Here is a 12,297-nt window from a genome sequence, read left to right as displayed (position 1 = left end):
CGAGCATCGCATCAACTTGGCATGCAGAAGACGCTCCCAAGTTCAGTCCCAGCGTTGCCAACTAGCAGGGAGTAGGCGGGAGGTGATGGCTGGAACCCCCCCCCCCCTCCACCTGAGAGAGACCCTGGAGAGATGCTGCCTGTCCAAACGGACCAGGCTGACCTTGCTGGAGCAAAGCTCTGATTCAGAGGGAGGGCTGCTTCCTGTGGGATCAGGTGCACCTCGTGGTAAGCCACCAGGTTGCCTTGGGCTTGTGCAGGGCCCCCACTGCAAGCAGCAGGGTCTTGCCTTAGTCCCAGACAGGTGGGGCAGTGGCTCTGGTCTCACAGATCCAGGTGATCCTGGACCGTGCTGAGAGGGCCTTCTCCTGATTCCAGCTTTGGCTTCTGGGTCCTCCTGACACTTGGCAGCGCTTCAAAAAGCCAGAGGCCTGCAGGGAAGGTAGATTTTTCAGAGTCAGGCCTGGAGTGCACCTTTCTGACTCCTAGCAACAGCCACCCAAGTGTGCTCGGATCAGGCCTGAGGCCCAGGCGGTGGAGAGGGGGATGGCCCCGTTTGCCTTGCTTTGGGGAGTTTTACACGTGCACAAGCAACCTTGCAAATGCCTGAGCAGACCAGGTGCTCGGGAGCAGCAGCAGCAGAAGCCTATTGCTTTCACCTCCTGTATGGGAGCTCCCTAAGATACCTGGTGGGCCACTGCGAGTAGCAGAGTGCTGGACTAGATGGACTCTGGTCTGATCCAGCAGGCTCTTTCTTATGTTCTTATGTTCTTAACCTCCCTCCCCAACAGGGCTAAAAATGCCCTTCGGGGCTGAATCCCCTTCTTGGCCGGTCTACAGTCCAGTTCTAGATCAGGGCCACACGTGCTGGAGAAACAAGTTCCCAGTTCCCAGCAAAGTAACATGTAGCTTTTGGCATGAGTCGGGCTAGAGGGATTGATGCCAGGCTGTCAAAGAGTCATCTCGTTTAGTTGTTTGCTGCGTTTACGCCCTACTCTTCCACCCAGTGAGTGTCCTAATTGCCTCACTTGGTTGATAGTTGTGGAAAGGGATGCCCCCTGACGCTGCTGTGCTTCCTCCTGATAGAAACATCAATGCTCAGAGCCTGGATCTGGAGCAAGAGGTGGACCCCCTGAACGTGGACCATTTCTCCTGCACCCCTCTGGTGAGTGGACTTCGGTGGAGATGGGGAGCCCAGCCAGGCGGGATACAGATGCCTCTGGGTCAAGGATGTTCATGGGCTACAATTCCCATCAGCCCAGATGTTCATGGACTACAATTCCCATCAGCCCTTGCTAGCATGGCCAATTGGCCATGCTGGCAGGGGCTGATGGGAATTGTAGCCCATTGGCCATGCTGGCAGGGGCTGATGGGAATTGTAGCCCATTGGCCATGCTGGCAGGGGCTGATGGGAATTGTAGCCCATTGGCCATGCTGGCAGGGGCCACTGGCGTAATGCCCATTGGGCAAGGTGGGCAGCTGCCCAGGGCATCACCTTGTGGGGGGCATCAAAATGCTAGGTTCGTTTTGGGGTATTTTAGTGGTTTTCCATTTTTGGCCTGCAGGGGGCGCAGTTTTTAGGCTAGCACTGTAAATTAGCGTATCAGGAAGTTCGTCCTTATAGCAGCCTCAAGTTTGGTGAGGTTTGTTCAGGAGTCCAAAGTTATGGACTCCCCAAAGGGGTGCCCTATCCCATTGTTTCCAATGGACGCACAGGAGATAGGGGCTACAGTTTCGAGGGTCCATAACTTTGGGCCCCCTGAACCAAACTGCACCAAACTTTGGGAGTAATATTAGGCAGTCTCCGATGAGACCCTGAAAGTTTTCACCTGTGCCTTCAGAAATGTGCCTCTACGCCTGCAACCCCCCCCCATTGACAGCAATGCAGAAAACTCAACAAAACAAAGATTCTTGGGCAAATTTCTAGGATGTTCCTGCAGGGGGTGCATTTTGGATGTATTGTATTGGCACCAAAATTTCAGGGTATCATCTGGAGATGATGGCACCCCCAGAGTTTGGTGCAGTTTTGGCTCAGGGGGCCAGTTAAGTGGACCCCTCGGCAACCAGGCCCCCATCTCCTATTGGAAACAGAAATTTTGGTGCTGATATGTCTAAAAATGCACCCCCTGCAGGCACCAATGTCCTGGTGCAAAATTTTGTCATGGTGGAGTGGTCGCCCATGGGGGGGTGGGGGGCATCCAACTTTGTGGTTTTGCCCAGGGCTGCCTGCTCCCAGGGTCAGCCTTGAGCTACGCCTGGCAGGGGCTGATGGGAATTGTAGCCCATTGGCCATGCTGGCAGGGGCTGATGGGAATTGTAGCCCATTGGCCATGCTGGCAGGGGCTGATGGGAATTGTAGCCCATTGGCCATGCTGGCAGGGGCTGATGGGAATTGTAGCCCATTGGCCATGCTGGCAGGGGCTGATGGGAATTGTAGCCCATTGGCCATGCTGGCAGGGGCTGATGGGAATTGTAGCCCATTGGCCATGCTGGCAGGGGCTGATGGGAATTGTAGCCCTTTGGCCATGCTGGCAGGGGCTGATGGGAATTGTAGCCCATTGGCCATGCTGGCAGGGGCTGATGGGAATTGTAGCCCATTGGCCATGCTGGCAGGGGCTGATGGGAATTGTAGCCCATTGGCCATGCTGGCAGGGGCTGGCAATTGTATTCATTGGCCATGCTGGCAGGGGCTGATGGGAATTGTAGCCCATTGGCCATGCTGGCAGGGGCTGATGGGAATTGTAGCCCATTGGCCATGCTGGCAGGGGCTGATGGGAATTGTAGCCCATGAACATCTGGAGAGCCACAGGTTGCAGACCTCTGCTCTAGGTGGACAGTTCTCCAAGCAGTGGGAGGGTCTGGCCCAGTAGAAGAGCCAGTGGAAGACAGGAGGGGCTGTGGACAGTGCTGACTATGACGAACATGCAGCCTGGTTCAGGATGAGGCCACTTCAGGCGTAAAGCGGGGAAACATCTGCTGAGCTGTAGGAGGCCTCCGGTTCCAGCCCAGCGAGGAAGCCCCCCCCCCCCCCCGTGTCAAGGGCTGCTGCAGGGTCTCTGGGGAGCGGCTGGGGTCCCAGGCAGACAACAGCAAGGAGGGCGGCTGTTCTGAGCTAAGGGGTGGCAGATGCAGGATCCCCCCTGACAAAATCCCACTAGGGAGGGCAGGGAAAGCCCACATTTGTGTGATCTGCTTTGGATGTTAAGCGCTGGGATTTTCTGTCCAGTCCTCATGGGAAGTGGGGAAGGGGGGCTTGTGGAGAAAATGGATGTTTTGGGAGAAAGGGGGGCATTGCGGGGGCAAGGGGGGGTGAGCAGGAAAATGGATTTGATGCAGTGTTATGCTTGAAAGCTCTGCCTTCCAAGGAGCACTTCCCCTCCCCACCCACCCCCCCACCCCATGCCTCTGCTGTCCTCTGCACCAGAAGCCACGTTTTCAGACTCCCCTGACATGGAAGAGAGGAACTTGATCCAGACAGAAAAAGAAGCTGGATTTCCTGCAGGTCGGGTGTTTTCTGGGTTCCCAGCCAGGCCTTGGAAGACTTTGTCTCTCTGACAGACTCTGCCCCGGTTTTCACAGCACAAACAGGCTTGGTGGGACGTGCTGTCCAGTCGCAGCCGATCTGTAGCGATCCTTAAAGGGTTTTTGTGGTGAGAGATCTCCAGAGGTGGTTTGCCGATGGCTCCCTCCGCGTGGCATCCCTGCATCTCCTTGGTAGTCTCCCATGATCCAAATACTCCATGATCCATGATCCAAGTTGCAAATGCCTTAGCAGACCAGGTGCTCAGGAGCAGTAGCAGCAGCAGCAGAAGGCCATTGCTTTCACATCCTGCACGTGAGCTCCCAAAGGCATCTGGTGGGCCACTGCGAGTAGCAGAGAGCTGGACTGGATGGACTCTGGTCTGATCCAGCAGGCTCGTTCTTATGTTCTTATGTTCTGAGCCCTTCGGGGAGGGTGGTATATAAATATAACCAATAAATAAATAGGTAGGTAGGTAGGTAGGTAGGTAGGTAGGTAGGTAGGTAGGTAGGTAGGTAGGTAGGTAGGTAGGTAGGTAGGTAGGTAGGTAGGTAGGTAGGTAGGTAGGTAGGTAGGTAGGTAGGTAGGTAGGTAGGTAGGTAATGTTCTTACTCACCAGGCCCAAGATTCCTTCGCTTCTGAATTCAGAGTGACCAGCTGGCCTTTGTGGCGGGGGGGGGGGGAACGGGATGAGACGGTCCTGGTCTTGGGGGCCCACTCTGAGCGCTGAGTCTCCCGCAGCCTCTCACAGCCCTTTCCCTTCCTCACTAGATGTGGGCCTGCGCCCTCGGCCACTTGGACGCCGCCCGGCTACTCTACCACTGGAACAGCCAGGCCCTTTCCATCCCGGACTCTCTGGGCCGCCTCCCACTCACCGTGGCCCGCTCCCGTGGCCACGTCAAGCTGGCCACGTGCCTGGAGGAACTGCAGCGGCAAGAGGAGGGGCCTCCTGAGCAGCCGGGCCTGGACCACCTGGGGGAGGCTCCAGGGGGCTCTGTCAAGGCTGGCCCCGGCCCCCGGCGCCCCGTGGAAGCCCTGCGCATCCCCTCCCCGCTTTCGGCCAGTCCAGACACAGGTAGGGGGCCTGGCGGGGGGGGGGGGAGAGATGGGAAGGGCTTGTGGGTCAGAACAGGAAGCTGCTGTCTTCCCCGCACTTGCTACCATATCATATCAGCCTGCCTTTCAGGTTCCGGGGTGGGGGGGAATGGGGGGTGGGCTTCGCATCCCCTCCTTCAATTCAATTCAGTTCCAGAAGGCAAACATCCCCCCCCTGCCTCCCTTCCCCTCAGGGCTCAGCACTGCCAGCGGCGTCTCGTCCCCTTCTGAGCTCTCCGAGGGTTCGGTGTCCATCACCTCGGCCTACTCCAGTGGCTCTGCGCTGCGGGAGTCGCCCGCCTACAGCCCTGAAGCCGAGGGGGCCATGGACGTCTGCCAGGGCCCTCCCGCCCCTGGGCACGTGGCCAGCTGGTACCTGCAGGAGAACGCCAGCTCCCCCGGCCTGCCTCACACCCCCTTCTTCATGGACTACGATGAGGTGGGGGCGACGGGAAGGCCGGTGGGGGGCCCCAAAGCAGACCTGGAGCCAGAGTTGCTGAGCTACGGGGAAAACACGGTGAAAATCCAGGACTACCTGCCCATTGACAGAAAGTCCAGCTCAGGTAATGGGAGGGGCGGCCAGGCAGGACGCAGACCCCCTTCTGCCATTGACCCCACCCCCAAGCCTTTTTTCAAAAATGAGGCCACCCCCTCCGCACTGTTCAGTCTAGGGAGCTGGAGCGGTGCAGGGGTTAAGTGGTGGCAAACCTTTGGCACTCCAGATGTTATGGACTACAGTTCCCATCAGCCCTTGCCAGCAGGGCCAACTGGCCATGCTGGCAGGGGCTGATGGGAATTGTAGTCCATAACATCTGGAGTGCCAAAGGTTCGCCACCACGGGTTAGAAGGTCGGCCTCGGACCAAAGAGATCCGGATTCGAATCCCCCTGCTGGGTTCCATGTTCTGAGACTTTCCCACCATACAGGGCTGATGAGTAGGTCAGGTGAAGGAAAGGGGAACGGTGGAAGCCCCCTTGGGTCCTCAGTGGGGGGAAATTTGTGCTTCTGAGAATCCACCCCTCCCTGCCTCTCATCCTGGGTCTGGAGCCACTCCCTGTATCCCAGAGGCCGATTTGGGGAGAAGTGCCCCATCGCAATGCTCCTCCCTGCTACCCGGCCTCTCTTCCAAGGAGTCCCAAGGGCCCCCCAGTGCCCTGATGCCTGCCCCTCTGTCTCTCTCCCCCCCTCCCCCCCCTCACAGGTGGACGTGATCACTCTGGCCAAACAGATCATCGAGGCCACCCCAGAACGCATCAAGCAGCAGGAGGATTTCAGCTCAGCCGAGGCCCCGCTCCGAGAGCGGCCGGGGAACTTGGGCCTGAGCGAGACCATGTCCTGGCTGGCCGGCTACCTGGAGAACGTGGACCAGCTGCCCTCCTCCTCCCCATGCAGGTCTGGGTGCACCTTCCCTTTCCTGGAGGCTGCGGACCCCAGGGCGGAGAGCAAGGCCTGCTCACCCACAGCCTTCTCTTGCAGGCCCTTGGCCGCCTCGCCCACCAGCCGCTCCTGCCTCAGCCCCCTGCCCTCCCCGCTGGGGGAGCTGTCCTTTGAACGCCTGCCCCCGCCCCCCACAGTGGCCAGCTGGGCCGAGTTCCTCAACGCTTCAGCCAACGGGAAGATGGAGAGCGAGTTCGCCTTGCTGACGCTGTCCGACCACGAGCAGCGGGAGCTCTACGAGGCTGCCAAAATCATCCAGACGGCCTTCCGCAAATACAAGGTGCGCTGTAGCTCTGCCCTCTCCGCCCTCACGCTGTACTGCCCTTTCTTGGGTCTTTATTTCTCTGCCCCAGCAAGCTCCTGGCCCAACCTCCCCTGCAGCCATTTCCTCCTCCTCCTCCTCCTCCTCCTCCTCCTCCTCCCCCTCCTGCTCCTCCTCCCCCTCCCCCTCCTCCTCCTCCCCCTCCTCCTCCTCCTCCTCTGTTTTCAAAAGGAATAACGCTAACCCTCCTCCTCCTCCCCCTCCCCCTCCTCCCCCTCCTCCCCCTCCCCCTCCTCCTCCTCCCCCTCCTCCCCCTCCTCCCCCTCCTCCTCTGTTTTCAAAAGGAATTTTTTCTCTCTTTATCATATTGAGCAAGTGATGTAACATTGAGGCGGAGATGCAAAGAGGCAGGGCCAGTTTGATGAGTTTTGTTAATTTCAAATATACAAACATACAAAATTTGACCAGTGAGAAAACCTGTGGTCAGCAGTGCATGAAGAAAAGGCCTTCACTCCCCCCCCCCCCCAATCTTTTGCAGGGCCGCCGGCTGAAGGAACAGCAAGAGGTTGCTGCTGCCGTCATCCAGAGATGCTACCGCAAATATAAACAGGTATAGTTTGGGTCAGAGGACTAGGGGGTTGTCTTCAGAGTTGTTGTTTCTGCCCTGGATGGCTTGTGCTGCTCCCCCCCCCCCACTGAAAACCCCACCAGGGAATCTCTAGGATCGCACGCCTGTTTGCACCCCCTGCCAACTAACCAGTGCCCCTTCCCTCTCTCTTTGTCTTGCAAGCTAACCTGGATTGCGCTGAAGGTAAACGAGTGTGGTGGGTGGCATGGATTCTGCTGGCACAGGGGCAGGGGGAGTGGGCCTCAGGGCAGCTTTCATCCCCCCCCCTCCCCCGGGGAAAAAGTCTGCCTCTTGCTAGAGAGCACCAATAAGGAAGAGTTTTTTTGGGGGGGCGGGGTGAACAGAGAACCATCACCGATAGACCCTACCATGGCTGAGATCCTCTGTAGCTTTAGGGTCAGGGTATTTGCAGCCCAGAGGGTGGGCTTTGTGGGTGGGTGGGGGGAGTCAGTAGCATTTCCTTCCCCCCATTTATTCCCAGAGTTCTTCTTGCTAGGATATTGTTTATGCCAAAGGGTGACTCTGTCTAGGATGCCAGGCCCTCTTGACCATGATGGAGGGGCGAGGGAGAGCATGCGGGGTGGGGGGAGGGTCTGCAGGCACCGCCAGCCATCATTGGTCAGGGTCTGGGGGTCCACAGTGGAAGCCCCTTATTTGTGGCCTAACTCTAACCCTAAGGTGACCAGATGAATTGCTTTGTGGAGGCCGGGATGACGTACGGCTGCCTTATCTTGGCGCGTTGCAGTCGTTAGGAGCGCCATTGCCTTCACCAGAGGCTCTCGTTTCCTGCCCAGCAATGAGAAGGGCAGGAAGCGGGAGCACCCTGTAGCCCGTCAGTGCTCTATTATTACCACGCGCAGGGAGGCTGCAGCGACTGCCTTGGTGCTCTGTAAGAAGGCAGTGCGGCAGCCTTCCAAAAACCGGGACACTTGAAAAAACCCGCGGGACGTGGGACAAGTTGTTTTAAGGTGGGACTGTCCCACCAAAAGCGGGACGTCTGGCCAGCCTATCTAACCCTCCCCCTGCTTCCCGGCACAGTATGCCCTCTACAAGAAGATGACGCAGGCGGCCATCTTGATCCAGAGCAAGTTCCGCAGCTACTACGAGCAGAAGAGGTTCCAGCAGAGCCGGCGGGCGGCGGTCCTGATCCAGCAGTACTACCGCAGCTACAAGGAGTATGAGAAACTGAAGCAGGGCCACCGCGGCTCGTCCGCCATGCAGCAGAAGATCAAGTGGGTACCAGGACTCCCGGGTCCCCCCCCAGCAGAACCGGGCAGCCGGCAAATCTCTCCCCCAGTGTTGGCCAGGCTGCCCCCCCACCTCCCTCTCCAGGCCTGGCTGGCATGGTGCCCACCTGTCTGGCCCTCTCTCAACACACACGGCCGGCAGCTCCTCTCCCCTGCTGGACCCCTGCCCGGACCTAAAGGCATGATTAGCGAACCTATGGCATGCATATTAGATTGAGGTGGCACTCTAGAGCCCTTTCTGTGTGGGCACATGCACAGGGACTGAGTAATGTGGGGGGTGGAAAATCCCCCCACACACACCCACATCTAAAACTGGGCCGTTTGCATCGCTTCCCACTCTGGGAGATGGCTCCAGTTGCTGGCAATGGGGCTTGCTTCTGAGTAAACCCTCCTAGGGTCGTGATTCACCCATTCGAAGTGTTGCACGGTTGCTTCACCAAGCTTACTCCCGAGTAACGTGCGCCTTGGAGCCAACCGTTTTTTCTAAACTAAAACCTCAGCATTCAGGTTAAATTGCCGTGTTGGGACTTTGCGATAAATAAGTGGGTTTTGGGTTGCAATTTGGGCACTCAGTTTCGAAAAGGTTCACCATCACTGACCTAGAGCTATGTTATCTCTTCTGCCGTGGGGTGGGGGTGGGAGGGGGGGCAGCACTTTTAGCCCAGTGACGTTGCCTTTCCCCGGCATGGGTGCCACAGGCGTCTTCTCCAGATGCTGTCCAGGAAACCTTGGCCAGGGTCTCCTTTCCTGAGTTAGGAGGGCAGGAAACTGAGGCCCCTTCTCCAGAGTTTAGCCCGGCAAGGAGCTAAATGTCGTCATTGGGGGGGCTCTGATAGACGGGGAGGGGCTGACGGTGATGCAGGTGCAGCCCTCAGCTCGGGTGGGAGGGAGGCAGCCGGGTGGGGTCAGCAGCCGCGTTATAACGGCCATCTCCAGCGTTATAATGGCGTTGTAACGGCGTTATACTGTGGAGGAATGGGATGTTTGCCTTCCCCTAAACTGGAGAATCTTCAGGATTCCTTCCCAGGATTCCTCCAGTCCACAAAAGTTTCTGCTGGAATTTGAGGCTCTGGCCGGGAAGGCCGAGGCCAGCTGGCTCTCTTCAGATTGTGGAAGCTAAGCTGGGGTGGCCTTGGTTACTACTTGGATGGGAGACCACCAAGGAAGTCCAGGGTGGTTATGCCATGGCAAACCACTTCAGAACGACTCTTGCCTTAAAGACCCACCTCTTAACTGCAACTGGACAGCATTTCCCACCCACACCCGAGTCTCCAAGACTCACACATTCCTTGTCTTGTGTGCAAATCCCTCTCGGTCGCCAGTCATTTCTGCCAAGGATCCCAGACGTGAGGTTGGCCACTTTGGTTCCTATTCTGTGACCTCGGCCAACATGCAAGGAGGCAGAGCACGGTGTGTGTGTGTGCGTGTGTGTGTGCGTGCGTGTGTGCGTGCGTGTGTGTGTGTGTCAGGCCTGCCAGAAGCTCTCTCCTGGCCACCGATCTTAGTGTCCGGTGAGCGTCCGCCAGCCCCCATCTCTCCATTTCTCTCAACAGGGGGACGTTCCTCACCAAGAAGCAAGATCAGGCCGCGCGCAAGATCATGAGGTTCCTGCGACGTTGCCGGCACAGGTATGGGCGTGGGGGGTGAGGAGGAGGAGGGAAACATTTCAGCCTTCTTGGGATCCAAGTGCTTGTGAGCCTCCCTCCCGGGGGGGTTGTATTCAGAGACTGGAAGCTGCCCCTCCCTGGGTGGTAGCTTTGGAGGGAGATTTTAAAATGCCATCGTTATGGTTCATGTTAATCACGATACAAGCTCCAAAGACCGTGTCTGCATCACAGGAAGCAGTACGGGCCAGCAGAGGAAATCCCACCCCCATAGAGATGGTCGAGGCTCCACTGTGTGAATTAAGAAATTCCGCTAGTTATTGTGGTGGGAGAAGGCACAGGCAGTCTGAGGGGATCTTGTTCCTAACGTTTGATCAAAGCATCAGACGGCTGAGCAGCCTTCAGAGGTGTCTCACAGAGGAAAGTCTGTTACACAGTCTGTTCACTGGACACAGTGTGTAACAGACTTCCCTCTGTGAGACACCTCTGGAGATGCCAGCCACAGATGCAGGCCAAAGGTTAGGAACAAGATCCACCAGACCACGGCCACACAGCCCGGAAAACCCACCACAACCAGTTGAATCCAGCTGTGAAAGCCTTCGACAACACATTGTTCCGTTTGTGATTCTGGCCTGGACCTACTGCTCCTTGGCTGGGGGAGGGGGCCACATGCAGAACAAACTGCTGCCCGGGACCACCCCTCTGAAGGGTGATGGGGGGAGGTCCAGCAGGGCCAGAGCCCCTGAGTGGCCAGCTCAGCCCTGGGTGGCATCTGTAGTGCTGGCCATGACGCTTCTCTGCCTGAGTCCCTGGAGCACCACTGCCGGTTCCAGCTGACCAGACGTGGCTGCATCGCTGTTGGCCTCGCCCTCAGGAGAAACGTTATGTTGCATCTGGGGTGGGGGGCAGGAAATGTGAATTGTCCCATTTGAGGGGCAGCCCCCTTGCTCCTGAGACTGCCTGACCCAGCCCTTTGCTCCCCAGCCAGGAGACCGTGTGCAGCTTGGCTGACTGTCTTGAGTAATCTGTAATTGTTTACAGAGAGGCCGTCTCCCTTTTGCAGTCTTGCAGGGGGTCTCCTCTGAGCTGAGGGGCTGTCAAGAGGGGAGCACTTATCCCCCCCCCCCCCCAAATGCTTGATTCTTGCCCTTCTGGTTATGGCCACTAACCTGGATAGCTTTAAAAAGGGTTTGGACAGATTTATGGAGGAGAAGTCAATCTATGGCTACCAATCTTGATCCTCTTTAATCTGAGGTTGCAAATGCCTTAGCAGACCAGGTGCTCGGGAGCAGCAGCAGCAGCAGAAGGCCCTTGCTTTCACCTCCTGACTGTGAGCTCCCAAAGGCACCTGGTGGGCCACTGCGAGTAGCAGAGAGCTGGACTAGATGGACTCTGGTCTGATCCAGCAGGCTAGTTCTTATGTTCTTAAGGCCATTGCTTTCACCTCCTGCAGGTGAGCTCCCAAAGGCACCTGGTGGGCCACTGCGAGTAGCAGAGTGCTGGACTAGATGGACTCTGGTCTGATCCAGCAGGCTAGTTCTTATGTTCTTATGTTCTTATGCGCAGGATGAAGGAGCTGAAACAGCGGCAGGAGGTGGAAGCTACTCAGAAGCGGAGCGTGGCCACTTAGCCGGAGCCGGACTGCGCTGGGCCACCACCGAAGAGTCTTAACCCCAGATGAGGCCCCTTGGAGGATCCGAGCCTAGCTGCCCACTCCCCGCCCCCCACCCCGGACTGTGCAATAGGACGGGCCGTGGAAAGACTGCTGTCTGTCTGTCCCCTCCTCTTCTTCCTGGGGAGGGGGGAAATGCTCAGAGGCCCCCTTTCCCGAATGCCAGCACTGAGGCCCCAGAAGGGGGTCCAGCCCACCCCGACCCCCACCTACGCATGCTTTGCCTTCGATCCGTGCCAAGTCTCTCTTTTCTGCCCAGGGCTTCGGTGTGGGGGGGGCTCCTGATGGGCGATCCCTTGAGGGCACCCTTAGTGGTCTCTCTGCTCACGGCCCACCCCCTCGCTCCCACCCCACGCGGAACCCTCGCGGACTTTGTATTCCCTGTCCTTTGCAATGCACTTTTGAAACACCCCCCCCATTACTCCCTTCCACTCCTCCTTCCACACGTGTACATAGTTGGGGGGGTTCCAGGCAGGCTTCCCCCCCCCCGCCTCCTGTACATATTTGTAACATAAAAGGTTGTACTTCAGAATCTATTTAATGTGGAGCACTCCTGCCTCGCGTGGGGTGGGTGGGGTGGGGTGGGTGGGGGGAGATGCATGGGCTTTTATTTGGGGGTCGCGCTCCCTCCCACCCGGACAGCGACACACACCCCTCCGCGTTCCGGCCCTCCGTTCTTTCTACATTTTTGCATGAACTTTGTTTTGTTTGTACAAATTTACATTAAACAGCAGGAAAAAGAGGCGAGGCAAAGGCTGGTCTGGTGTCCTTCCTCACAAGGGCCGGCGGGGGTGGGGGGGAGGGGGGGCTGCAGATTTCCACTGGAAGACAGGG

At 57.7% G+C, this 12,297-nt stretch overlaps 1 protein-coding gene across 1 annotated transcript in view; it reads left to right on the top strand.

Annotated features, from left to right (window-relative positions):
- Window positions 1–12,205, top strand: part of CAMTA2 (calmodulin binding transcription activator 2) — a gene marked incomplete at its 5' end in the record, with an annotated part of 30,999 nt that extends 18,794 nt beyond the window's left edge. Inside the window, 11 exon segments of the mRNA XM_048516850.1 lie at window positions 1,086–1,164; window positions 4,291–4,594; window positions 4,809–5,177; window positions 5,540–5,598; window positions 5,815–6,005; window positions 6,129–6,330; window positions 6,851–6,922; window positions 7,103–7,123; window positions 7,979–8,172; window positions 9,741–9,815; window positions 11,358–12,205. Coding sequence (XP_048372807.1) covers window positions 1,086–1,164; window positions 4,291–4,594; window positions 4,809–5,177; window positions 5,540–5,598; window positions 5,815–6,005; window positions 6,129–6,330; window positions 6,851–6,922; window positions 7,103–7,123; window positions 7,979–8,172; window positions 9,741–9,815; window positions 11,358–11,421 — 1,630 coding nt within the window.
- Window positions 12,206–12,297: the final 92 nt, after the last annotated feature.

This window comes from Sphaerodactylus townsendi, linkage group LG15, assembly GCF_021028975.2.
Source record: "Sphaerodactylus townsendi isolate TG3544 linkage group LG15, MPM_Stown_v2.3, whole genome shotgun sequence".
Classification (NCBI taxonomy): domain Eukaryota; kingdom Metazoa; phylum Chordata; class Lepidosauria; order Squamata; family Sphaerodactylidae; genus Sphaerodactylus; species Sphaerodactylus townsendi.
Note: the sequence above shows the minus strand (reverse complement) of the source record. Positions and strands in the feature narration are given on the sequence as shown.